The sequence below is a fragment of the Glossina fuscipes genome, unplaced genomic scaffold (assembly GCF_014805625.2).
Source record: "Glossina fuscipes isolate IAEA_lab_2018 unplaced genomic scaffold, Yale_Gfus_2 42, whole genome shotgun sequence".
Lineage (NCBI taxonomy): Eukaryota > Metazoa > Arthropoda > Insecta > Diptera > Glossinidae > Glossina > Glossina fuscipes.
This window is the reverse complement of record NW_023998426.1, coordinates 3,455,639-3,483,029: the sequence shown is the minus strand read 5'-3', so window position 1 is coordinate 3,483,029 and position 27,391 is coordinate 3,455,639. Positions and strand designations below refer to the sequence as shown.

The 27,391-nt window shown below is 33.3% G+C and overlaps 1 protein-coding gene across 1 annotated transcript; it reads right to left on the bottom strand.

Annotated features, from left to right (window-relative positions):
* Nucleotides 1-425: 425 nt before the first annotated feature.
* Nucleotides 426-26,301, bottom strand: LOC119636977 (toll-like receptor 4). The gene is made up of 8 exons (XM_038032740.1): nucleotides 26,157-26,301; nucleotides 5,286-5,472; nucleotides 3,114-3,257; nucleotides 2,852-2,971; nucleotides 2,698-2,788; nucleotides 1,115-1,300; nucleotides 871-1,026; nucleotides 426-796 (listed from the first exon to the last, which is right to left on the bottom strand). The coding sequence occupies exons 2-8, from the start codon at nucleotides 5,469-5,471 to the stop codon at nucleotides 624-626; spliced, it is 1,056 nt and encodes a 351-aa protein (XP_037888668.1). The 5' UTR covers nucleotide 5,472; nucleotides 26,157-26,301; the 3' UTR covers nucleotides 426-623.
* Nucleotides 26,302-27,391: the final 1,090 nt, after the last annotated feature.

Here is a 27,391-nt window from a genome sequence, read left to right as displayed (position 1 = left end):
CAACAGCCAAGGAAAGATTTTCAACTTAGGCTGGGATATTTTATTGCATACCGTGTATTTTTAAGACCCGGCCAATTGAAGTTGTGCGAAAACTAACCGATGGCTGCTTTGCATCGAAAGCCGCAAAGTTTCTACCGCAAGGACATCCATAAGCTGCCCGACAAATTGGGAAAGACTATCGATAATGGAGTTAGATATAGCGTTCATTAAGCTTGGTGAGAATCAAAAACGGAAAGAATTTATTTATACACCTATTAATGTCCTGTAAATATCGAAAGCTTTTGCTTAGATATTTCAAAAAATTGTTCTTACCATTATACAAAGAAAGTGTGAAACATATCTTCAAGTATTGATAAATAGAAAAGATTTATTAAGTCATTTTTTAAAAAGTAAATTTTTAATTTTTTTTTTTTTTTTTTTTTTTACTTATTTTATAAAACTATGCTAATATTAAGGCACCTTGTTTTGACTCGCTTCTTTCGTTTCTTAATAATACTAAAATTTCCCCTAAAATATATTATAAATACAACGATTAACTTAGATGTTAATAATTCGAATATGATTCTCTAGTTTCTCTCTAAAAAGATTATTGTCACACTTTGGTATTTTGATATTCATTCATTTTAGGCAGTATCACAGCTTAACAAGTCATTGTTGTGATTATTATAATTTGATTGATGATCTCTTTTGTTTATGGCATTCTTTGGCGATATAACTAAACTTCTACGTTGCAAGGCAGAGGCACGCAATTTTTTAACATTTTTTTTTCGACGTCTATGTATACATAACCACATGACTATATAAAAAAAAAAATAAAAAAAATTTAAATAAATTCTTCAGTGTTTTGAAAAATGATATAAGTTGACTTACTTAAGAGAACCGATAAAATACCGCCAGCACAACCGGTTACAAATAACCACATACTCCTTTTTTCCGCTAATTTAACGGAATTTTTACAAGCAATAAAATCCATAGAGTTAATAGTATAATTATATGGCAGTGGACATTTGGATCCGTCCAGAGTTTCTACAATTGGAAAAGTTTAAAAACGTATTAGAAGGGAAGGATAATATTTCACGCGCGCGCTTTTACAACTTTCCCCTGCTATACTTACCGAGACATACAGGCACAAATTTCGTTTTAACTTCAACTACTCTTAGATGATTATTAACCTGCTGGCATTGACATGGCGTTAATTCGCTACGGGTTAAATCAACACTTTTTAGATTGCACATTAAAGCAAAGCGTTCTATGCTGAGATCCATTAAGGGATTCAGGGAGGCATTAATATGCCAAAGCTCTTAAACGATCAAATAAAATAACAACAAAAATTATAAATCGAGGCCACAATACTCACTCTAAGTAGACTCTACTAGTACTATAGGATATTGAGTACATTTTTACGCAGCTGACGTTATTGATTCAGCTTTCATTACAAGAAATCTTGAATTCCTTAGAATAACAGCCGATATAGGGCAAGTTTTTTACACTGTACATCACTCGGAGAATCGGACAAATCTAGATTTTTGGGTGTGTGTAACTCGCTGTAGAGCATAAGTAATATTTCGTGACCGGTTTGAGAAAAACGATAGAAAAACAACTATTTGACATCAGAGCGAAAGACACGATTCTTAGAAAGACGTAATTGTTCAGCTAAACTCATTATAAAAAAAAAATTAAAAAGAGAAGGTTTTTTTTGTTGTTGTCAGGTTTTACAAACATGCAATATATCTCAAGAAAAATGCACTATCCCTTCTCCTTACGATAATTTCAAACATTTCTGAGAAGTTAGCATATTCTAGTATTTGGAGCTTTTAGCCTTATGGACGTCCTAAAAATAATGGGACTACACTAAAAAAAAAAAGAACTGACAGCATTAGTTGCTAGTGATCAACCTACGTTGCTCCTAGAATTCGTATCTTTTCTCTAAATAGATTATAATAACGACATGTAAGAACGTTATTGTTGGATAACGCCGACCGTTAAATACCCTACGCTAGATCATCGTATTTATTGTTTTGCTTGTTTTTTATTCGAATATGTATGCAGGATTGGGTCGCCAAAATAGATCCAAAAAAAGCTAACTTCTATGTCAAATTACTATTATACCAATTTTCATTATGATACTTGAAAAATTAAATCTTTTTATCATATGAAAATTCAGTTTTTTTAGGAACCATTTTATGAGAGGCCTAAATTGTTCACAACAACTTGAAATGCCGAAATGCCGGAGATTTTTGTCAACAATTTCTGGGAATTGTTAGTTTCTTCCTTATGACGACTTCTAAAAATAAAGCGTTATAAATGGAGTATCTCGAAAACGTGGTCCGAACCAATCTATTTGGAAGAGGATTTCTCGTTGGAACAAAGCAGATCAAAACTAGCGAATAGTAGGTTGAACACATATTCCATAAATAGATGCTTTATGGACAGATAGGCAGACAAGACTATATTTAAATCAGTTCAGAGCCATTTTTTGAATCAATCGATTTAATAAATGTAACAAAAGCTGGATCTTTCATAAGCCCTTTTTAGTATTATATACAGAGTCACATATATAATATGCGCTTTACCGAAGTGTAGAGTATAATAATAATAAACCAATTTACTAATTTTCATTCGTAGCGTACATTCTATCATATTCTATGGCAAAAAAATATTTTTTTTTCAATTGTTATATGGAAAAAACCAACTTACTGGGTAATATACCCAAATCTGGTAGATCTTGTAGACCGCAATCGGCTATATTTAGATATTCCAAGGGTGCTTGTATAGGTCTTTCCAAAGCCTAAAAGACAAATGTCACATATATTATATCCCGTCCGCAAAAATATTCATTTTCCGCTCTTACCTCTAAGTCGCTGGGTAAATACATTAAATCATTGCTGTCCACGTACAAATTACGTAAGGCGGGCAATTGAAATATTTCTAATGGTATTGTCATTAGAGCGTTATTCGATAGATCAATTTCCTAATTTTGTAAAAGATATAGAAATAAAATGCTGCATGATCCAACTCAATTTGTCAAGCAATTAAGACAAAATCGCAAAATGCACGAATGCCGTTAATTGAAATATTGCATTTATTTATTTTTTTTCCTCTCTCTCATTTACCTGTAATGAAGTGAGGTAAGAAAATGAACCCGGCTCTACTGATTGTATCATATTTTCATAAAGCAAAAGAAATTTTATATTTTTATATGGTTGAAATGAGCTGCGTTTCAATTTTTTTATCCGATTGAATGACAAATCCAGAACCTACAATGAAAAAAAAAAAAAAAAGGAAAAAAAGACAGAAAATGACATATAATAAAATGTTTTGTACAGTTTTCAGTTATTTCACTTCATTTAATAATTAAATTCAATTAATGTTCATTTTGAACTGACCCCCTTTTCCCTTAACAACTCATACGCACAATAAACTTCATATAATGTTTTAATGTGTTTGTATGTATGTTTACTCATATGTCTGATCGCAGGCTTTTAACTTCATTGTTATAAATTGACTTTTTGTCACATCCATTGTGCTGCGAAGAACGAACAATGAATATATAAAAATCGGGGGTTCAACTTTAGCTTTAACCTATAAGTGAATTTTTACACTTTCGATTTTATTCTTCATTCTTGCGATGAAATATATATTCAACGCTTGTAATCTAAGACTTTCTTTTCCAAATTTTATTAAACAAATTATATAATTATCAAGAAATGACGTGACTGACTGATTGATTACACAGGAACATTAATTACATAAGCCTAGAGCAGTCTTACTTACAATACGCCTAGATGTAAGCATACCTTAGATGAATTTCATTGGATTTTCTCACTTCACCTATGGATCAATTTAGCTAATATATTAACCCAATGAAAGGGATAAAGAATTATTTGAGCATAAATCTTTTTGCTTTGCAGAGAAAACCTTTCAATTCCATTGATCATAAATGTGTGAAGCTTACGATTTCTCCGATGAGTCTTTGTAGACCTAGCACATGGTGGGCCTCATGTTATTTCTTACCTTACTTCTAATTGAACCGTTTTAACTAATTTTTTGAACATAGCTAGATGGGATAAACCGAATCTAGAGACGAAATGTCTTTACTTGTTTCCTTGGTATTATTAGCTTCATGTATAAACGTAGATATATACCCTACCTAAAACAAATGATAACACTAAAGGTTGACCTTGGTCGACGGTAAAATACCTTGCACACCTCTACATTGACTCCTATAACAAATTTATTCATATAACAATTTTTGAAAATTTGATTTTTTGTCGTAAGTGATCGAGGAAGAGGTTCGACGCGAAGCATTTTTAATGGCTTTCGTCTTTAGGCCAAAACTCCTCGCCGGTGTACTAAATTTTATATAAATACCTCAGAAACTGTTGTCTGTAAATTGAACAGGCAGGCTGATGGGCGGACGGACAAACTTAGATCGATTTAGAATCACAATTTACGTGCATGGTGGATCTAACTTAAGTTCTTTGATCCTTTGGTTGAAAGTTGATACTTTCTAAAAATCATATGAATTCGTCAATAGTCATTCTATATCTGTATATCATCGTACAACCCCATTGAGAAATGATAAATGCGATATTCAAGTGCAGATGTAAAATATGAAAATACTCAAGATTGGATCCGTGGCAAATTTTTCTTCTTGTTTATCATTTAATGTTTATTATATCCTACACCACTTTTGGTACAAAGGTATATTAAGTTTACGCGAAGGTATGCAACACCCACATGGAGTTGAGATAGGCTCAACTTTGATTATATCGATCGATATCATGTCTGTCCGTCTGTCTGCCTTGTTTTCTTGTGTTGAAGCCACGCGCTATATATTTTAAGAGATGAAATTTAATATACTAACGTGTTTTGGTCCGAGGGTGAAGGCTATTAAAAATGCTTGAGATCGGGCGGCCTTTTCAACCATTTTTTTGTAAGGTGCCTTCTTTTTACAACAAATTTAAAAAATTTATAAATCCCCATAGCCATCTTCGGAATAAATCGTAAATCCTATATTTCTCTTCAAAAATTTAACAGAATCTCGCAAACTGTTGGGAACTTGTATCGGAGGCATTATTACTAATTATTCCCTACATGCAAATATTATTACATTACTCGATTCAAACTCTGTCTGCTTCTCAGTCACTGTCACTTAATCAATTTAGAAAATTTTTTAATTTAAAGTTTCCCACACTAAGATGTCACGAAAGTGTTTCAATTCAATTCAATAAGTTAAATAAATGCCTTCTCTTATTAAATTCAATTAAAAGAGGTTTACTTACCTCCACCGATGTTTTTAGATATGGTGGAACTTCTTTTAAGTTCATATCGTAACAGCGAATTTTTAATAATTTATCAACGCGTAGATATTTACATTTACGCTCCTCTTGACCAATAAACCCGTACGCCATCATTTCGCTGTACATAACAATAAATGAGATTTGCAAGATCATCGAATTCAAATCCATGCTGTTAAGTTAAATAAAAATTGAAATTAAAAAAGAAAGAGAAAAAGCAAAAAAATTATAAATATTTTTGTTGAAATTTGTTAAATTTTCACTTAAATACTTTAAGATAAAAGAGTTTTGTTAAAAAATAAACGAACCTTTCCTATCTTCTTTGTCGGGACTAAACCAAATACACATTAAAAAATTAAAATATGACATTGTATAGCCCTACACAGCCCTTTATATTTAATACATTAATAGGATCCATCATTAGTCTTATTAATGGGACGCAATGTTCCTGCTCAGCGTATCAGCCTCCCTAAGCAAAATGAATTCAAGTTTTCGAAGATCAATCATTAACCTCAAGCGATGAAATTTTCACTGATTACGTCTCACTGATTAATTTCCTGAACAAAGCACTGACCTACAACCTAAGCAACATCCTGGTGGACAGACGAGTATAGTATAGTAAAAATTATAAAAGTAAAAAGTAAAAAAGTAAAGTATAAAAAAAGATTATTTCTTAAGCGGCATAATAGATGCTGAACGTGTAGACATAAATCATATTTTGACAACTGACCCTTCGACCAGCGGAGAAAGTAGAATTCCGCTCTATCTAACTGATAAGCAGCAAATGTTGCTTTCAACTCTATGTAATGCGGATCAATCACACAGACGATGTCCCCTATTCGTGCAACACAATGGTGGTCACAAGGAGAAGGGAAAGGAGGAAGAGGTAGGTAAGAAAAATCATCGCCGTAGTCCTGTGAGTGTAAGCCCCATAAGTGTTATTTGTCATAAATATTATTCCTTTACTGGCTGAGCCCTTTAGCTAGGACGAAGTTTAACTCTGCCACATTTGAGATTTGAACTCGCTAACATTGACTTGATAGCCGAGTTTTCATACATACATAGGCTTTATTTAAAAAATACTACTCTTCTAACAACATTAAGGATGTGGAACATCAAATGTTTTTTCAGCTTGAGGTGTCAATACCAAGGACTGAATCGACAAAATAGGGTGTCTTTCCCCTAGCAAGCAAGTGAGAAAATGCAAAAAAGAAAAAGATATAATTCCCAAGGTTCCGGAACTGCTTATTGCACAGATCATATTAAAAAACCTAAATGTCTGCGAGAGGTATTTCCTTCATATTGTCGTTTCAAAATTCAAAACATACGAGAAATCAGAGTATGCAACAGAAATGGACCAGTAACACAAAGAATCAAAGACAAAGAGTAGAAGCGAGAGGTGAGATCCACGACTAACGAATCAATATTCGCGGATTCAAATCTCCGTGCGGTGCAGTTTTGCTTTGGCCCTACCTATAGTGAGTTCTCAGTCGCATAATACTTAGCTGTTGAGCGCACATACCCACTGCCCTGCGACCGTCTGCCTATCTCTTTCTCCTTTTTCACATCTTCTACTTTCCAACCGTCACCATGTTACGCGAATAGGGAGCATACTCTGAGTGATTGGTGGTCATATTAAAGAAAAATAAGTAAATAAATACATAAAAAAAGAGAAACGTTTATCTGCCTTGGAGGAATTGAAATGCCAAAGATTATAGATGCTGGACAAAAGCATCCAACAGGGGTTTTGGAACGAGTGACGGCATCGGCCGAGAAGATGGCATGATTTGAGTTCATTATCGCTCAATGGCAATAATAATGAAGTATAATAACAGCTTTCGTATATTCATAATTCCACGGAGAAAATGAGAAATTGTGTGCAACACAGACGCATGTACTCTTTAGCTACCATACCCATGGTTTTAAGAAAAGAAGACGACTTCAATGAAAAAATTCCTTTTCAGCAGAACACAACAACTTATATATTTACTAAAAGTAAGATATAATACAGACACATATATAGATAAATTATTCAATAGAAGGAAATGAACAAACGTATATCCACATGTATGTATGAAGAAAAGGACTGCGCTAAATAAACTCTTTCTCTGTAATAGAGCAAAAGAAGAAAATGCAAGCAACACAAATGAGAAATAATAGTGAGCTATAAAAGTGATAATATAACAAGTCGCGATAAATGCATCTCAAGAAAGTTATCTAAAGCGAGTAAGTGTGTGTTGCGAGTAAGTAAGTAGTGAAGCAAGGGTTGAGGCATCGGTTCAAGAGTTCAATAGCAAGGCTTGAATGTAAAAGAAGTACAAAATTTCTGTGATAAGACAATGAAGATTTAAACAATAATTGGTTTCCAAAAGAAATTCATTTGTAAATTATATTGACAAGGGCATGATATATAGAGTTTCCAGTAACAAAAGCTTGGAATATAATTAAAGGCTAACCTCTAGGTTACAAACACAAATTATTTAAATTTGCTTCGGCAGAAGACAATTACTTGAGTATATTAAATCAAATTTAAATATCACTTTAAGAAAAAAATTGTACATGCCTACATACTTATATATGTATACATATATAAATATATATATATTATTTTAAAAGATTATTTAAAACGTATATAAAATTATTTATATATTAATTGTATGACTATTAAAGCCTTGCCTTTCTATCATTTTCATGTTCATTCAACCTTATCGCCTTTACTTTTAAACAATTTGCATACACACAAACACACACACACACGCACGAACATAAGTTAAATACATATTATATATTTTTTCATTTCAATTTTAATTTTTTGCTATAAGAGAAAAATGAAATTTCGTTCAAGTTCAAATCAATTTTTCAAAATTTACTTTATTTCATTTAGTTTATAAAAAAAGAAAGGTGTGTGAGGTTTGATTTAATCTTCTCGTCCTCTGCATAACGCATTTGTACAGTGCCCATCAAACTAATTTAAAATGCTAAACACTATAATGGGTTTAATTCAATGAGCAAATTGTGCTTACTATCCAAAAAAAAGGCCATCCTTCCTCTGCAGCATCAAACATAATTATTGAATGCACCTACAACCTTGCTATAAGCGAATTTTCTAAGATAAGTGACCTTTATTAGCTATCGATAGGGAGTCTATATTTTTGTTATAGCCTGCACCATTTATCGTACAAGAGTATATTAAGTTTGTATTTATTTTTGCATCGATCTAAACTTGTCTGTTCGTCTGTCCGCCATTGTTTCTTGTGTGCAACAATTTTGTGGTCGCAATTTTTCAGATATTTTCATGAAATCCGGTACATTATATAAAATAGTTACGATCGGACAACTTTTTCGGCCACTCCCCATAGAACACCTTATGTTGAAAAGTCGTTATATGGATACCTGTAGAGAGATATAGGGTGGGCCGTGTGCCAAAATAATGTGTTCATTGTTAATCTATGCATTTGTTGGTGTACCAGGAGTTACCCTTAACTGTGAATATTTTCCAACAGCTTTTTGCATGCGATATATACAGTTTGATGTATGTCTGTATTTTTGCATTCACATGTGGACGCATGATTCAAATTTTCTGACCACTAAAATATTGAGGCCTAAACAAAGTTCAAGGTACGTGCAAAGCAAAAGGAAGCACATGTAAATAATAGTCCAATTTATAGCCTCTGTACATTTCTCAAGTAAAAGCAACAATTATTTTCACAATTTTTTCTCATGATTTTTATATCCTACCCACGAAACATCCAGAAACACTTTTGCTGTACCGATCAATGCAGAATCACTTTCTGCATACATTTAAGCTTGTCCCTCGGTTTGTCTGTCCGTCTCATTTCCTTTTACTTCATCTACAGATGGCAATGTTTTCAGACATTTTGATGAAATCGTGTACTCTGTAAATCCTTATTCTGAAAAAATCTAATATGGATAACTATATGGTAGGGTATTTAATGGTGGGACGTGGTCCAGTATACTATTTTTACTTGCTGCTATTAATTTCGTTAAACTAAATTCAAGAATTAGCCATAAGTCTACTCGTAATCAGCAATATACCAATGACTTTTACTTTTTCATAACACGAGAAGTATCGACGTTTTGTGTCTACTTATATTTGCATTGGTCGATTTACCTTCTACAAATAGTTGGTTTTACTTCAAATACAAGCCCATCTACCCTTTTTAGCGATGGTCCAAAAGAGTATTTGGTTCACGACTCGTTTGGAAAAATCTCAATGGCATCGTAAGTTGTTGATGAAAAAAAGAAAAAATTGCGGCTTTTTTCGAGATTACTTTAGACTTTCGTCTGTTATAGGGACGTTCGTTGACAAACCGTGCAGATGTTTTCCTATGCTTGTTGTCGGCACGGAAAAAAGAGACAAGAGTGAGTATAGATATGTAAAGGGTTTTTTTATAAACACATATCATCAAAAATTTCTGAAACGTTGGAGGCTTCACAGATCGAAAGTGGAAGTGAGTCAAGTTGACAATACTCGATATTTCTAATATTCAGTTTTATCGTAAAAGTGATGTTCAGAGTATTAAGTATCATGATTACCAAATTATAACATAAGCCAACAAAGTTTTTTATGCAGTTACTTATAAGATGTGGCCGAACTATACGGAAGAACTCTTTAGAATATCCGAGATGACATAGGATATGTATCGAATACATCTTTGCATTTGCAACTGTTGTAATACATATATGTCAACAAGCAGAAGGTGTTAAGATATATGTCCAAAGCTAAACTAATTTTTGTTTATTAAGAAAATATTGTAGAAGGCAATAAAAAACTAATATTCCATGAATAAGAATAATGTAATATAGGCAGACAAGAGCATAAAAATAGTTCTACCTCATCATCAAAGCCATATAAGAAGTTTTAAGAAAATTTATTTAAATTTAATTTATTTCAAACTACAATCTAAAAAAAAAAGGAATAAGTAAACTACAGTGGCATACCCTACACTAATTCGCTTAACACTGGTACTCAGTAAATGATTTTTTTTCATAAGGCTTTATGTGGAACTACATTCGTTTTAGAGCCAACGAACTAAATTTCATCAAAATTGGACACAAGAAATCGAGACGGATAGACGGACAGACAAGCTCAAATCGAGTCAGAAACAAGGAGAAACTTAGTATACTCTTGTACCACAAGTGGTGCAGGCTATAACAAAAACAAAAATTCCGTGTGGATAACTAATAAAATTCACTTATATGAGTGAATTCCCTTATAGCAGGATTATAGGAATATTGAATGATTTGACACTATAGAGGAAGGATGGCCTTGTTTAGACTGTGTGAGCGTTAAGAATTAAACCCACCACTGAATACATGAAGACGCGACATACGGACAGACAAGCAAACACAGATTGATTCATAAAGAGAGTCTAAATCAATCGGTGTAATGACAGATGGGTCTAACTCAAGTTCTTCTCTGTGTTGCATACATCCGCATAAGCATAAGATATATATTATGGAATATATACATATATTACATACATGCACACATGTATATGTAAACTTAATTTTTATTATATGTATCCATGACAGCATGACACATTTGCTAGAAATTAAATCTTAAATTTCCCCAAAGTTACTCTCGTGAACTCAAGTTCACCCATCCGCTAATTAAGTTCATAGGTACAGTCCGAATAACAACTGGAGGGAATCTTTTGTCGAGAAAGCACACATGTCGCACTAACTTTAATAACTTCAATACAATAAAATTATAACGATTTGAAACTATTTCAAAAATTTTTAAAAAATTTATTCGAATACCTTATGTACCTTTTAAATCATTCGCAGTGAAAACTAATTTAAACCGCAGGCAGTCTACAGAGCAGAGAGAAATAATTTATGATATGCTTGGATATCGATCATCACACAACGAAATTAAAAAAAAAAAAAATTCAGATCGAATTTTCTTTGAAAACATCTGCGAAGGAAACGAAATGTTGTGGAGAAAGAAATAAATGTGAGTTTGTGTAAGTGGATCGATCTGCGTCCATACTTTTGTTGTACGTAATAAACGTGCGTGCGTGGGTACGCTTGCTGTTGATGTCTATCTGAAAACGTAATTTATGTCCAATAATAATAAACAACAACACTTATATAGCCGTCAACCTATTATTCTTGGCGAATACAAATAACGAATGGAAATAATTTAAAGGGAAATATGCTTTTAAATTAAAAATATTTTGTTTTTTTTTTTCTGTAAACTGACAGTACATTATGAATATTTTCGTAATAATAATGCTTACAGCAATAATAAACATGACAGCAATGAACGAGTATTAGAATGAAAAATCAAAGATTTTTAATTGAAATTTTTTAGGGAAAATCGAGTAAACAAAAAACAAGTAAAAAGACTATAGTGCAACATGGTCCACCCATTAAACACTTTACACCATCTTACGCAAGTTCGTATAAGAGAAATTTCACAATGTGGGGTTGCATGAGAAGTGGTCGAAAAAGTAACCCGATACGAACCATGTTCTATCAAGCCACGTTAGCGCACCAACTTTCATCGAAATATATTAAAAGTTGCAGCCAAGGAAACAATATCGACAGAGGGGCAAAAGGACAGGAAAGCTTAAATCAAAAAATGCCACTGAATCGGTGTAACAAAAGATGGTTTCAGATACATCCGCGCAAGCTTAATATACCTTTGCACTACAATGGACGGACAGACAGGCAGACGGATGCGGAAGCGGAAGCGTATGCACTATCAAAGCTGGATCTATCTCAAGTCGTACTGGGTCTTGCATGCATTCGCACAAACTTAATGTGCTCTTGGGCTACAAGTGATGTAGAGTACCAAAGTGAATGCGTGTCAATGATGGATATCTTGACTATTAGGCGACGGAAGCGTAAGACTTATAAGTCTTGTGCTGTTTCTGTTTTGTTCCAAAAACTTCTTAAAAACTATTTGAACAAATGCAACATTTTGTATACATACTTATGTGCATTAGAAGCACTTTCACTTTAAGCTATTTTTACATCCACTGCTTAAGGATAGAAAAGTGAAATAATTTCTGCACTCCATTTATAGAACACAAGTGATTATAGATATAAACATTTCTTAAGATATGACTTTTTTTTTTTCATTTATTCATTTTGGCACATTTTTATAATTCCTGCTGTAGCGATGCACTGCACTGCACTACCCTACGCCTTTGAAGTATTCGAAATAGCTCTTTGAACGCAAGCGAGTCAAGTGCGAAGTATAAAGCAGGTCTTCCAATAGCGAAGCAGGGTTCCTTACTGATAGATAGAAAATTTCTATTTAGACCAGATCTTTGTAAACAACACCATAATGGGAGTACAATAGATATTATAGATCGCGGTACGGCTTGCCCACACAACAATAACAGTAGTAGCACACGACCCACCATTACACAGGTTTTCAAAATAAGATGTTATATGCCAAGTGATGGAAAAAGTATTCCAATCCGAAGCATTTTCAAAAGGGCTCGTCCTTGGGCCAAAACACATCGATGTACCAAATTTCATCGACTTATCTCAAAAATTGCAAGTTATAAGTTGAACACGAAAAAGCATAATGGACAGACGAATTTAGATCGAGTAGAAACCCCTCGGTATAATAAAAGAACTCATTGCACGCATGTACCGCAAGTGTTATAGGATATAACAAGAGCTATAAAAGAGGTTCGTAATTTGAAACATCCGCCTTTTTCAAGCCGCGCCCTTTAATTCAAGGCAATATTTGGACTTTTGTTGAAATCGCTTCATTTCTAGTTAGTCAGTATACTATCTAACTTATACTTCCATCGATAGGATTGAAAGCAAGGAAAAGACAGCGGAATCAGTAATAAAAAGTCGTATTCCAGTGCTAGAACCCCTTGCTTATATATATGCGTATGTAATACATGGATTACTCTAATACTTAAGATATATATATATGTATAAAGTGTTTCAAAAATAAACCAAAACATTTTCTTAGTCGTGTTGAAATGATATTCAATTTGGCACATATTTTGTCTCTTTTTTTCTTTTCCTTAAATAATTCTTTAGAATGTAATCGTGTGACTTCTTGTAAACGATCACTTAACAGCACTGCAATAGTACAATGTACGTGTATGAGACGAAACATTAATGTCCACATAATTTATGAAGAAAATCTTGCTGAAGAAAAGTTTCTAACAACAAAACACATAAATTTAGAAATATTTTAAGAACTTCTTATCCACTTTATTTCAAGAAATATGTTACAAAAAAATTAAATCACCGAATATGAAACCATACAATAATTATAAATTTATCGGTCTATATTTAATCTTCTTTTTTATTAAAGTGATCAGACTGACTCTGGAGTCTACGTTTCGAAAAAGGGGAAAAAACACTAGCCGCTAGTCGTGATTACTTGTGCTTATCCTACTTTTAGTGCTGAAATAGATTTCTTTGATGAAAACGATACTAAACAAATAGCACGTAGTGTAATATTTTATATAAACTAACATCTATCATCCACACCTACTTCTTCCATTTTACCACGTCGGTGTTCGCGAGCTCAACTCCGAACAAGCCTGGACCTTATTTGGTCGTAGTTAGCGGAAGAGCATACACGCCCTAGATAATATCCACGCCCTAACTCTTTCATTTTCTCCCCTTCTGTTGGACCACCACCCTGGGTTGCGCTTATAGCGGACACACCCCGTGGGGATCGTAATATTTAAGAAAAAAAAAAAAAATTCTTCAAGCAAAGTAATTGAAGAAGAAGCGTTCCTCGGTTAAAACGAGTGATAATCAGAAGAAAAAATGTTTCCTGTATAAAGTGATGATAATAAAACATTCCAGTCCAGCACTGTTAACATTTTCTGGGTTTCTGGGTTCTGTCTTGTATAGGAAATCAAAATTTGGATTTATTTCGTCTGCTTCTGAGCTCAATTCCGTCGGCTGTAGTTGGTAGCTTCCGCTAAGCATGGTTGCGAACAAATCGCAATATAATGCGATATAATATAATTAATTAATATATATAACAATAATATAATTAATTTGTTATTGTTTACACTTTAGTGGGAATAGAATTTTTTCTCCCGTTTTCGCTTAATTTTAAAGTTCAAACATTCGATTATCGCCTACATGTTCGAGTATTTCGACAAAACGCTAGGCTATGCACGATTTGTAAAGTATTTCTTGGTTTTTAAGCATTCTAAGCTTGTCTACCCGCGGGAACTACATATATACGCTAATTTCAGTTGGTTGATATGGTTTCTGGGGCCAAAGAGGTGCAACAACGAGCAGCAGCTAACTCAAGCAAGCATCTAACGCAGATCATTTCTTTATCTATTTAAAATTTTTTGTACCAAAGAATTTCAAGAACTCGCAGGAGGTTATCAGTGACCAAGAATCCAGCGCTGATTATCCAAATCTATCTGAACGTTGTGGATTACATCTGTTAGTTACAAACCGAATGAAGATATTAACATACTGTCAAATACTAGACTAGTGGACATAGCTATAATATAAAATATTTTTTTTTTTGTATACAAACACATGTAATATGAAACCTTTACAAAGTGAGTAATTATTTGTTAAATGCTATAATTTGTTTAAAAAAATATCATAACACAAACTATGTATAAAATATTATTAGCATATAATTGAATTAACGTTTGTTATCATCACATATGAAAGCACACACGACCATACGTCTATCATTATGATAGACATTAGATTGCAATTAACTTATGTGACATCGCCTTCCAGTTATATGTCATTAGCTACGCTACGAAGTATAAAGTGTATATATATTCGTATCTGTCACGGAATTATGGAACTACATAAATACAGACAATTTTGGGTTAATATAAGATTTTCAGTTACCTAAAGATTGCCATTATTCTATTCATCCATTTCATACCTATATTTAAGAGGCCTACAACCATCCTACTTATTGAAGAGATAACGTTTTATCACCGTTTGATCCCTGCGAGATTAAAAAATGGGCGCGATTTGTTCACAGACATGAGCGCTCTGCAAAAGAAACTAAAACTAACTCTGAAAATGGCGAAGCTCGTCTCATATTTTCGTGTATAACTTTCGATCCCATGAAGGCATTTTCGTAAACCTCCGATCCAGATATTCTTATTTATGACGAGTCATTAAATTTACTCGCCCAAATGATGGAATTCCGTAAATCTAGGATTAAATAAGACCATTTGAAAATTCTATTCCAAAATATCCCTTTTATACCACGATCATGGGCACAAATAACAAGAGATTTTATAATGTTCATGCAATCGTCACGTTCTTATCATTCACACTGGAAAATGAGTAGGCATCAAGGGCTCCATATAAGTACTCATGTACTTTCTTAGTGCAAGATTTTGACTCGCCGTTTTCATCGTGATCTTCTTGTGTTGTATATTGAAAACTTCTATATACTCTTTGCGTGATTTGTCGAAAACTATGCCCACTATAGCATACCCTATAGCAGATATTTAGCGAAAATCTAGTATCAATTTTAGTTCGAAGCACTGAAACAAACTAAAATTTTAATTAAAAGTTTGGGCATGGTCGGCGGACATATATGTCCAATATAAGCAAGCAACTGTTGCTTATAACCTTTAATACATATTAACTTAAAAATTAATAGATTTTTAGTATCTTTTAAGATCAGCTCATAACGTCATCTAACAATAGACAGTCTAAGGTAAGCGGCTAACGGAAAATAATTTACAGTTTTTAACCATATATTAGTTTACAGGTAGCTTTTCTATATATGCAAAAAGTAAATTTTTTTTTTGTGTTTTTATTTTGGAAAAAATCAAATTCTTGCAATATCTCAAACAAAAGCAAAAATTATAAACTTTGCTTATATACGAAAAGAAGATAAATAAGTAATGAGAAGCTTTAATTTTAAAAACCTTTTATATATTAATTTGCAATCGTTTACATATCTTTTCCCTTTCTATCCAACTACGGAAATTTGTCATAAATTTCTCATAGTCATAAAACAAGTTGGAAATGTTTACACATTTCCGATCGATCCAACGGGCTGACGATTTGCAAAAACTCTGCGTACTTTTACCATAACTTTTTTAAATTGGGTCTTGACCGTTAAACTTGAGCTTCATTTTTAATGCAAACAAGTAATACTAAAATGGTTTTGGAATGCTTTACCCGAAACTTGGTTTAGGTATTTATGTACACATAAACATATACATAATATGACGCGTACTACCTATGTAAATATGAAACCGGAATTGGCCTATCCATGGCCACCACGACTACCACGTGTAACGGACATACAAAAATAGGCAGTCGTAATTGCAGCATATACCGCAACGTAAATATACGCATGAAAGTATCGAGTTTTTTGCTCACTAAAGAGCCGTATCATCTGCCGGCAACATTTATTTCTTTGCTCTAAAGTCTTTTCTACATCATCTCTCAACTGGAGGTGAAGAGTGGATCTGCTTTGAAAGACAATGGTGTAAAAATTCATGCGTAGATCCTGACGTAAGATCCGCATCGACTGTGAGACAAAATCGTTTTAGCAGGGACACGATACTGTATTTTTTATGGCAATAAGAAAATTTGATCTGTCGTTAGCAGTTTAAAGTCAAATGAAACGGTTGATACCAAACGCTGCCGACAACAGTTAATCGATGAAAAACAAGAGAAATATCAAAGAAGGTAACAAAAGAAAATTTTTTTATACGATACGTTAAAAGCACTCAACCAGAAAATACCAAACCAAACGGTTTACTGGCCAAGTCCAACTGCCTTGGATTGCCACTTCTTTACAGCAAATAGGCATGCAATCACTGAGCAGAGCTTCACTTCATACAAAAACGTGCCAAAATGGCTCTATGGCTTATTTGTCTTACAGGAGCAACAATTTCTTTAGCTTGGCATCCGCAAAGGTTCAAACAGGTGAAAAGAATGCATTGCTAGTGACGAGCTAAGATATGTCGAATGAAATAATTCTTATCATTTTCACATTCCGGTTTCATATTTACATAGCGATATGTGACTTTTGCTCCCAGTCGTCATAATAGTCAAATTCATTACATTACGGTGAGCTAAATGCCATATGGCTCTGAAGGTGGGATGTGAAAAGATCTAACAAGTACATCCATCGAGAGAGGGCAAGCAAGTTTGGGTAGATGAAGAAAATTTGTTTACACAATTTTTTTACAATTATTTACAATTTAATTTGTTTAAACAAATTGTAATTATTTATGAATTACTTACACATATATATATATATATATATATATATATATATATATATATATATATACATATTTTTTTTTTTTTTTTTTAAGATTTATAAGTATGCACTATGTATATGCACTTATATTTTATATTTTACAACAAAAAATTATTTATGCGAATTTGTTATTTTCGAAAGTAAAACAAATTATTAATACCTTTGTCAAATTTAATCGATTTATTTACAATGAGACAGACTACTGTTGTGGCTCTCATTGCTTTTGTTATATGACTCACATTTCTGAAAATAATTTATTATTTTAGAAACTTATCTACGTTGCAGGTTTTAAATTTCTTAATCACTTAGAGACTTCCGACTGATAGTAAGAGTAAGTAAAAGACATTTGAACGTTTTCGTTAATCATTAATACAATAATTTGTTGAGAAATTCTTTAGAAATTTCTATTTATCACGATGACTATGACGAAGGTTTATTGACTTTGTCATATAACGGATTTAGGTTGAAATAGATATCAATAATCTCATGGTATCTAAGTGTCTTATCGGATCGCCACGAGATTTCTAGTTGATTCAACTATGTTTCCCCACTAGTTCGAATGTGTAACTATTTATAGAATTCGCAAGAAATGAAACATACATTTTTAGGGTAAAACTAAAGATCCGCCATAAGAGTATTACGAGTTGGGATTTTAATTTCTCATCTTAAAAGGGCTATAAACTGGAAAAACGAATCAATCTCGCAGAGATCATAATTTTGAATCCATTTCCAAAAAAAAGAGAAAGAAGACCATAATGGAATTTGTCTTTATTTGACAAGTAAGGTATTCAAGATACGCTGCAAAATCTTACTCGTTCTCATTGACTGTTGTAGTTTATATTCTTTGATAAGGAGAACTAATTAAAGCCATGGCGACATCTTACATTTGTGTAGTGAAAACGATACAAACTATTTTAATATTACTTACGTAATGTAAGTAAGTAAAGCTGACTATTAAGAATTTGGAAAGACTGCATCGTAATAATCCCTAGCCCGCGAATAGGTCCGCTCTAAATAATAGGTCTGGAAATGTTAAAAGAAAATCAAACGTGAGCGTAGTTGATATGCATATTTATGCACCTAAGTATGCAGGCCGGCCATTAAATACCTTGCACCTTGTCGCCTGGTCATTAACTTTCGTCTGTAATACACCAAAAATTATACCCTGTTTTCATGTAAAGGCATTCTTTTCACGAAACAAATCTTTTTGAGGGACGCCCAAGACGTCAACTAATGTGGACCAAACGTAACAAGCTTAGTCTAGTTGTTAAAGATTTTTCTTTATATTCAACTGCTTGTCGCCATAGACGGGCGTCTTCTTCTTCCTTTGCAAGTCAGCAAATCAACAGAAGATGCTTTACATTTCATGAGAACCTCTATATGGATAAAATGGACCTAAGCGATCCAATTTTCTTACGCTTAATTTTTATGCCAAATTCCGGTTATGGACCAATTTTATCAATTCTAATAATAAAATATCAAAGGCCTACTATTCATGAGAACCATTATATGGGATGGGGTCAAATATTCAAAATTGGTCCAGTTAACTCTTGTGTCAAATTATTATTATGAGCAATTTTTTATCATAAATTATTAAAAATTAGACCATTTTAGCATATAAGGATTAATTTTTGGTAAGAGCCCTTATATGGTATGGTCTCCCAAAAATAGGCGCTATGTACTTCGAAATTTAGAAAGTTGATAACTATGTCAAATTACGGTTGTGGACTACCTTTCACCAAGGAATACTAAAATTTAGACTACTTTTCCATATGTGAAAGGTCAACTATTGTAGAAACGCTTATACGAGAGTGCGTTAACAAACAGAAATCCCATCTAAACTTTTCATATCACGTACCGAAATGCTATTACCGAATGACTTTTGTCGAAAATTTTGAAAATATCAATTTTTGGGGATATATAGCTACTTTTCAGTATAAGGAGTTGTGTGGAAAGAGTTCATTCGTGGGCCAAAGCACGTGGGTATATCAAAATATCTCCAGAATTACCCTGAGTGAATTGAACGCAAAAACAAGTGGCCAGACTGTGAGACAAACTGCGATCAACTCACTTCTTTCTAACTTCTGCACTAACTTAATATATCCTTAATATTAATATATATATAAGTAGTGTAGAGTTTAAGAAAGGGTTTCCTACCATTAAGCTGAGTGTTTTTAAAGCAAGAAACGCCTAAGTAGTCTTTAAATTATTTAATCCAACCCCTCATTTTGTTCATTATTCATATGACCGCTAAAGGTTTTTGAACACATACAGCCTTTAAGATGCATCTGGAGACGGTTGTATTTGCTTAGCGAAGTTCGTTGACTGTGCAAATAGGAAAACTTTTCTATTATTAATCAAGTTTGATTGAGTTGCCTATACATAACAGTTAAAGAGATCGATCCGTTTTTTTCGAGAACTTTTAAGTGAAAATTCTTCTAAATGCTAGTCGTTCTGTTAAATGAAAGCCTTACCTGAGAGAAATTGATGAATATATCTACCGAATTAATATGTCGAAGAGTTTTTAAACATCTTTTCCTGTCATTGTCTGAAAAGGCAAACATGGCATGATTCCGCTATTCGCCCTTATCAAATATATATGCATACTTGCCGTATCACGAATGCTTATTGCTACGCGTGTTATATTCATTTCGCAAATCATACCAGTAGTATGTGTAAATATTTAACATCATTCTAACGTTTAGGTAACGGTAACAAAAACTTTTCATAATATTCAAGTATCTCTCATTATTTTCATAAATAAACTTTAAAACATTCAGCATAGATAAAGAGAGAGAGAGAGAGAGAGAGGGAGAAAAAGAGGAAGAGGTCTAACATAAACGCAACGCAAGTAGTCTAGGAACCACTTCTAATAAAGACCGCTTAACGATGAGTACTCAAAATATAACCTATTACCTATTCCGTTCGTCGGGAACTGTTGAGTATTACAATATTCTTCTCTTTTATGTCGTCAGAAATATTAATCAATTAATTTAATTTTTATCAATTCAAAAAAAAATACTCTCTGGTTGGTGTGACTTTCATTTAAGTTGCTTAACAAAAGAAAAATTGAATTTGTTTTTTATCAGGTCTGTGACTCAATTTCATATTTAAGAAAAGCAAGCGTACACATCAACACATACTCAAAGCAAACTAAAGTAGTTTATTTCAATTAAAAACAATTAAAAAAAACAACTGTTTATCAAAGGCAAGTAAACGCGCGAATGTGTTTTTTAAGATCTGAAAAGCTTCGATAATTTTTCATAAGAATGTAAAGAAGAAGCAAAAAAAAAATGAATGACTGATTGGGTTATATAATATGAGTTGCTAAACTTCGCGACGAAATTCGCGTATGTCCGTCCATCAGCAGCAAAAGCAACCAAGGAAATAATTTGCAGCTTGGGTTGGGGGAGTTTTATCGCACCTCGCGATATCCACCAGGCCGAGCCCCTACCTATCATCACTGATTCGGAGCCATGCAGTCACATTGAGCATGTCAGCGCTTCACAAAAGTTGAAGATGCGCGAAAATGTCCACTTCGCCTTTAAACCCATAAGTTTCTACGACGATAGTATCCCTAAGCGGCCAAATAAACGGCAAATGATCATAAATAGTGATGGTGCATATTACCAATATTAAGTTTTGCCATAAGAAGAAATTTATTTGTACGTTTATTACAAAAATTTCACTTTCCAAATCTTGGAACGACAATTCTTTTATTGCCTTTACGACGAGCAGAAGGGCTGCTCAAAATAAGTTAATCATTGACAAGCATGCATTTACAATATGAGTTTATCGCTTTACACCTAGAACATAGGTAAAAAATTCCGTCCTCACTTTCGCTTACAATCTCTATTCCCCGTACGTATTACATGGACCTGTTAATGCCAAATATGTTTACTAAAAGATCTTCTTTCTCTATTCTCTCCCCAAAATGAAGAAGTCAACAGCCTTTCCTCTAGATCTAACATATACTTTGTATACTTTGTACACTTTACTGTGGATCTTATATATAATCATTAAATATGATTCTCCAAATCGAGTAAACTCGATTATAATTCGAATGTGTTACTCAAGACCAGCTTTACGATCAAAAGACTTTTTCATTCGAGATAGTAAGAGAAAAGCTTATAAAAATGCCATAATCGGCAGCTATCGACTTTACTCGACATCAACGACCAGAAACCGATGCCAAATTTCAAACTTTATTACCTTCATATCGAACTACTTGTCGAAATTTCATGTTTCTAGCCATTAACAAATCTATCGCAGCTAGTAGCTTGAAAATACTAAATATATCGTTCATCTATGGTCAGCAAAGCGCGATAGAGAAAAGAGACTTGAATGAAGCTTGAGGTATCGTTACAAATTAAGATGCTAACGTAGGGCAAAGAAAATTTCAATCAACACAAATGTAGAGTGTTGAAAAGAAAAGAAACTTATCGGTTCTTTTAATGAGTAGGAGATCCGGGTAAGGGGCCAGTTTAAAGCTGTCAGATATCGAGTAAACTCGACAGATGTTGATTACCGATCCGCTGTCACAAGTAGTTAATCTCCAGCAGTGGGTGGAATATGCTGGGGCTTATAGCTGCCGATATCAAGCAAACTCGACAGCTGTTGATTACCGATCCGTTGTGACGAGTAGTTAGTCGACTTATAGTTGTCGATGTCAAGCAAACTCGATCGCTGTTGAGAACGATCCGCAGTAGTCTCCAGCTGTGAATAAAAAGTACACATTTTTCTTACTATCGAAAGAAAGACCTTTCGATCGTAAAATTGCTATCGAGGAACATAAGGAAATTACGATCGAGTTTACGCGATATCGAATGCTATAAATGGACCAAAAAAGCTTTAATTCACACTTAAAAAAAAACTTTATATGTTCAACACAACTTGGATTGAAAACTATTTTAAAACTTCCTTTCGCAATATTTTTTTTCTTTTCCTGTTGATAGAACAGAATCCATCCTTAGGATAAAAAAATATTTGAAAAATCTTACTCGAAGTTTTTAATTTTTCTTTTTTTCTCGACATTTTTATCTCTTTTTTTTTTTTTTTTGGTTAAGAACCTTTGTGCAGAATGCGTCCTTCCCGTCCTTTCAAGCAATATTTCATTTTATTTTCTTCTTTTTTTTTTTGAATCACAACAACAGTAGACTTGCAATTTTTCTTCCGAACTATGAAGAGCGTTTTTGTCTTTACGTTTGAATTTTTTCTTTCATTTAGGTTTTTTTGTCTATGTTTATCAAAATAACCGTCGGATACCGTCAAACACATAAACGACTTTTCTCTTTATTCTCGCAGCGTCGTTATGGTGAATTTTATGATTGTGCGTACGTATGCGTGTGTGTGTGTGTGTGTATGTGTGTATGTGTGTATCTTTTGTATGCTTTTTTTATGTGTAAAATCAATTTAAATCAATTTATGTCTCGTTTATTCATTATTGTTGTTGTTGTTGTTACATTATTCAGCTGATTTGTTTTTTTCATTGTCTTCTATCCGCTTGGTATGACTTTTTTTTGCTTTTTTATCTGTGCTTCATGTTTTCTTATTGTTGTTATTCTCCCTTAAAAGAGCATCAAACAACTTGTTGATCGCGTTGTTTGCGTTGTTGTTGTTGTTACTTTTAAAAATTAAAGTCAATATTTAATTTAAGAAAAAGGTATCCATCACAATTACTATAAAAGCACACAAGTGTATGTAAATAAATTTTTCTAGATAAAATAATTATACGTAACTTAGGGTGGTCCCGCAAAAAAATTGTATTTCACTAAGTGAAAAGTTGGCAAGAAATAAAGAAACAAAAAAATACTCAACTTATTATGTGCATACACAACATAACCTAAATAAATGAAAATGACAACAAGTAGAAAATCTAAATTCATTTTGTGGTGATTTTTTGCCATTTGTACCTTGTGGGCGTGTTAGCTGGCGCATTCGAATCTATTTCGTTGAGACCAGCTTTAACGGAATCCTTTCTCTATTTGCTGTAAATTGTATATTATTCACAGTTATACGCCTTTTGTTTCCTTACATACATATACATCTATAGCTCAATATACATGAGTGAGTGCGTGAGTTCAAAAAAAAAAGGTGACTTTATTTTTCTGGAAAAACAATTATATTGCCCTCTTCAAAGTAATGCCCCTTAGGTGGCACTTATGCCAAGGTTTTTTCCAATCGTCGAACCATTTCTGATCAGCGCATTTTGATGTGGCCTCGAACTGCTCCCACGATGCGGCCTTTACCACTTTAACTCTCTTCTTTCGTAGGCTTTTTCAATTCTGAGAACAGAGAAAAATCGCGGGGAGTCAAGTCCGGTGAATACGGTGGCTGAGGCATGATTACTGCCTTGTTTTTGGCCAAAAAATTACGAACAAACAATGACGCGATGTGAGTTGTCGCATTGAAGCCACCATCGCTGCCCCATGTTTCGTGCCCAAAACCTCCAACGAAACTGGAAGTCGTAAACCAACTCATATGCCGTCATTCTCTCCATAACAATTTTCGCCTATATACATGTATGAAAAATGTAAAAGTTTGATGTACACGCTTAATACTCTATTTGGAAAGGACGTCTTCGGTAGAACACGGTACACATTTTTTGTTGTATATTATATCTAAGTTTAAATTACATTATCGTATATGGTATTTTAAATTAAATAAAAAAGTTTCATATAACACTTGCTTTCGATAAAGCACAGTACGAATCAAGCGTGTTATGCGGGGCACCCCTGTACATATCTAAGATTTGGACTCATTCCAAAATTAACAATTGAAACTTTTTTGATGCTTCAATCACCTCAAATAAATCCTCCCCCTCCTCCTCTCCTTCCTTGTTTTATTTGAAACAAACTTTGTTTCCCTTTTTGAAAAACTCTTACGTTCTGAATTCATTTTAATACCTAACGAGCACTTTTTCATTCTCACATTTACATTTCAAGCACAGGTCTCTGCATATTAATCAAAAATGCCGTTTCCCTAAACTAAAAGCAAACCTTAAGCATAAATAAATAAAATAAGAGCAAGTAGGAAAATTATATTCGATCGTGATCGAATCTTTTATACCGTTATCCTGAAAAAGACGAAACAAGCAAAAGAGGTCAATTTACATGCTGTTCAATATGGATTAATATCTTCTATTATCAAAATAAAAGTACTTGTCGCTTCTACGCCTTATAAGGTATTGAAAAAAAAGATTGTATTTTGATACACTATAATATAGGGTAGACGTGGTCAATTTTTTCCACTTTTATACAGATGCTGCATCATGGAGTATGTATTCAAATTTTTGTACATTCATCTGTTATGGTTTATGAGTAATGGGTAAACTATCAATTTTTTATTACTTTTGAAAAACAGAGGTGTTCTCAGTTTACGTGGCGTTGTGGGCGTGTCGTACAACCGATTTAGCCCATTTCCAATACCAGCTTGCGTGCAAGTACTTCCAGTGTTTCTGCAAATTTGAAGTCGATAATTTTGCTTTTGCGGCCAGGAAAATGTTTACAACAGACATCGTACACATGGACAGATAGCCAGACGCATAGGCGGACAGATGGAAATGCTTAAATTGATTTAGAATTTGACGCTGATCAAAAATGCATATACTTTGTGCAGTCTCTGTTGCTTCCTTCTGCACGTTGCAAACGTTTTGACAAAAAGAATATGCCCTGTAACCTTCGGTGATGGGTATAAAAAATGAAAAAAAATTTTAAAAATTTAGAAATAACAAATAATAACACCACGGTAGTTAAGGGCGCATCATTAAATACAGCTCTACAGTTATTCATATTTTAAAATTAAGATGTTGTATGAGAAGTGTTCGAAAAAGAGATCAGATTCGAACCACCTTAAATAGCGTTCGCCCTTAAGCCAAAACTCGTCATCGATGTGAAAATTTCATGTAAATATCTCTCGAAAAGTGCGGCCTGTAGGTTGAACAAGCTAACTGACGGACGGACCGACAAACTTACATCGATTGAGAATCACAATTTATGTGATAGTTCGATCTATCTGGAGCTCTTCTAGATATTATGTACATCCGCCCAAACTTGATAAGACTTTGTACCACAGGTCGCAAGAGTAGCCGAGTAGGTAAGAACCGCGACTAACAAGTCAGTATTCGCGGGTTCAAATTTCAGTGCGGTAAAGTTTACTTTTGTCGTAGCTTTAGGGATTGTTTAGTCGGTAAAAGTTATCGATTGGGCACGCAGACCCACCTCGCTATATCAGCCTTTACACGATGGGCCATTTAAAAAAAATAGTTGATAAAAAAATAAAAAAAAAATCGCCAACGGACAGGAGTGTTTGAACGTAAACATTGAATTCATAATAGCCAGGAGTGTAGGTCCTACGGTCTTCTTCTTCTTATGAACGCACTTTTAAAAAAAAAATATTTGAGAAAGGCAACTAAATCTCTGCACATGTTCTCTTAGTTTGATTTTTACGAAAGCGTTTATGGGAAAAGTGATCCATGAATATTAATTAAAGATTTTACATAAATAATTTCTTTAAAGTTCCAATTGGCCAAGTGTGTACTCTTTTTGAATCGACACTTCTCCAAGCACTGCTCTCGCAAGGCAAGATTTTCTTTTGGATTCGAAGCTTACCTTTGTCAAAATATCATTCAATATCCATGAAAAACTTTATTATCAATTCCATGAAAAAATTGAGTAAAAGTAATTTTGTAAAATTTACAAAACTTTTCAATTATTCGCATTTTTAAAGCTTCGCTTTTTACCACAAATTTTTTATTTAATTTTTAAATCACTTTCCATTTGTAAATTGTAAACATCGTTACAAATTTTTTTCTTTTTTCTTTTTCGAATCTTCACTTTGAAAATATTAAAATAATTAACTTTGAAAAATAAATATTTTTTTTTCGAAATAACAAAAATTTCAAAAAAAAAACAAAAAAAAGCCACAAAAACAGAAACCGCTTTTTCTCACATCAACGCACTTTAGAACCGACCGAACTTTTTCAAATTAAATGAAATGAAAATTGAAAATGAACCCGAACGTGCTCTAGTAAAAGAAAAATATCAACAAACACTACCTTACTCTCTCTTTAGTTATAAACAAACTCTCTATTATTATAGGAGACAATAAGAAAATGCAAAGAGGAAAAGTGATGCAATGCTTGTAAGTACTTGCTTACGAAGCAGACAGGCAGAAAGAGAAAGCATGCTCTCTCTCGCTTGGGATAGAACGCGTAAATGTGGTAGGCAAACATGAATGAATGAATGAACGATCCATGCATGTGGGTATGCATGCATGTAAAAAAGAAGAAATTTTTGGGAGAATTTTTATAAAGTTTTTTTTTTTTACGCGTAAACATTTTTAAATCCTTCACGTACGCTGATAACTGATAATACGAAAGGTTGACCACACGCACGTAAATATTTAATATATTACTTAATAAATGTTATAATTTATTTACATTCGTGTTATCTGCAAGATAGGGCGATGATCTTTATATGATTGTCGTGACATGTTTAATATTCCAGGCATTCCGATGTCTTCACTTTGTATTCTCTTTATTTTTTTTTTTTTAGGGAATTAAAGCCAGCAAGCGATCAATCGCAAAAAATATCACCCATGGTAAGCAAAGGAAAAGCTTTCAAAAGAAACAGTTAGTTGAATAAAATAAATTATATTTCACTCAACTAATAATTGGTCTACATTAAGCCGATTTGATTTGTGGGTGAAGATTTTAATAGGAGGATACTGGTATTTTTCATAACCTTTACCACAAGACTACAAGGTACAAAGGTATATTTAGTTTGTGCGGATCTTTACAATGCCAAGAAGAAAAAACCAACTTTTTATTATACTAATTGATTCA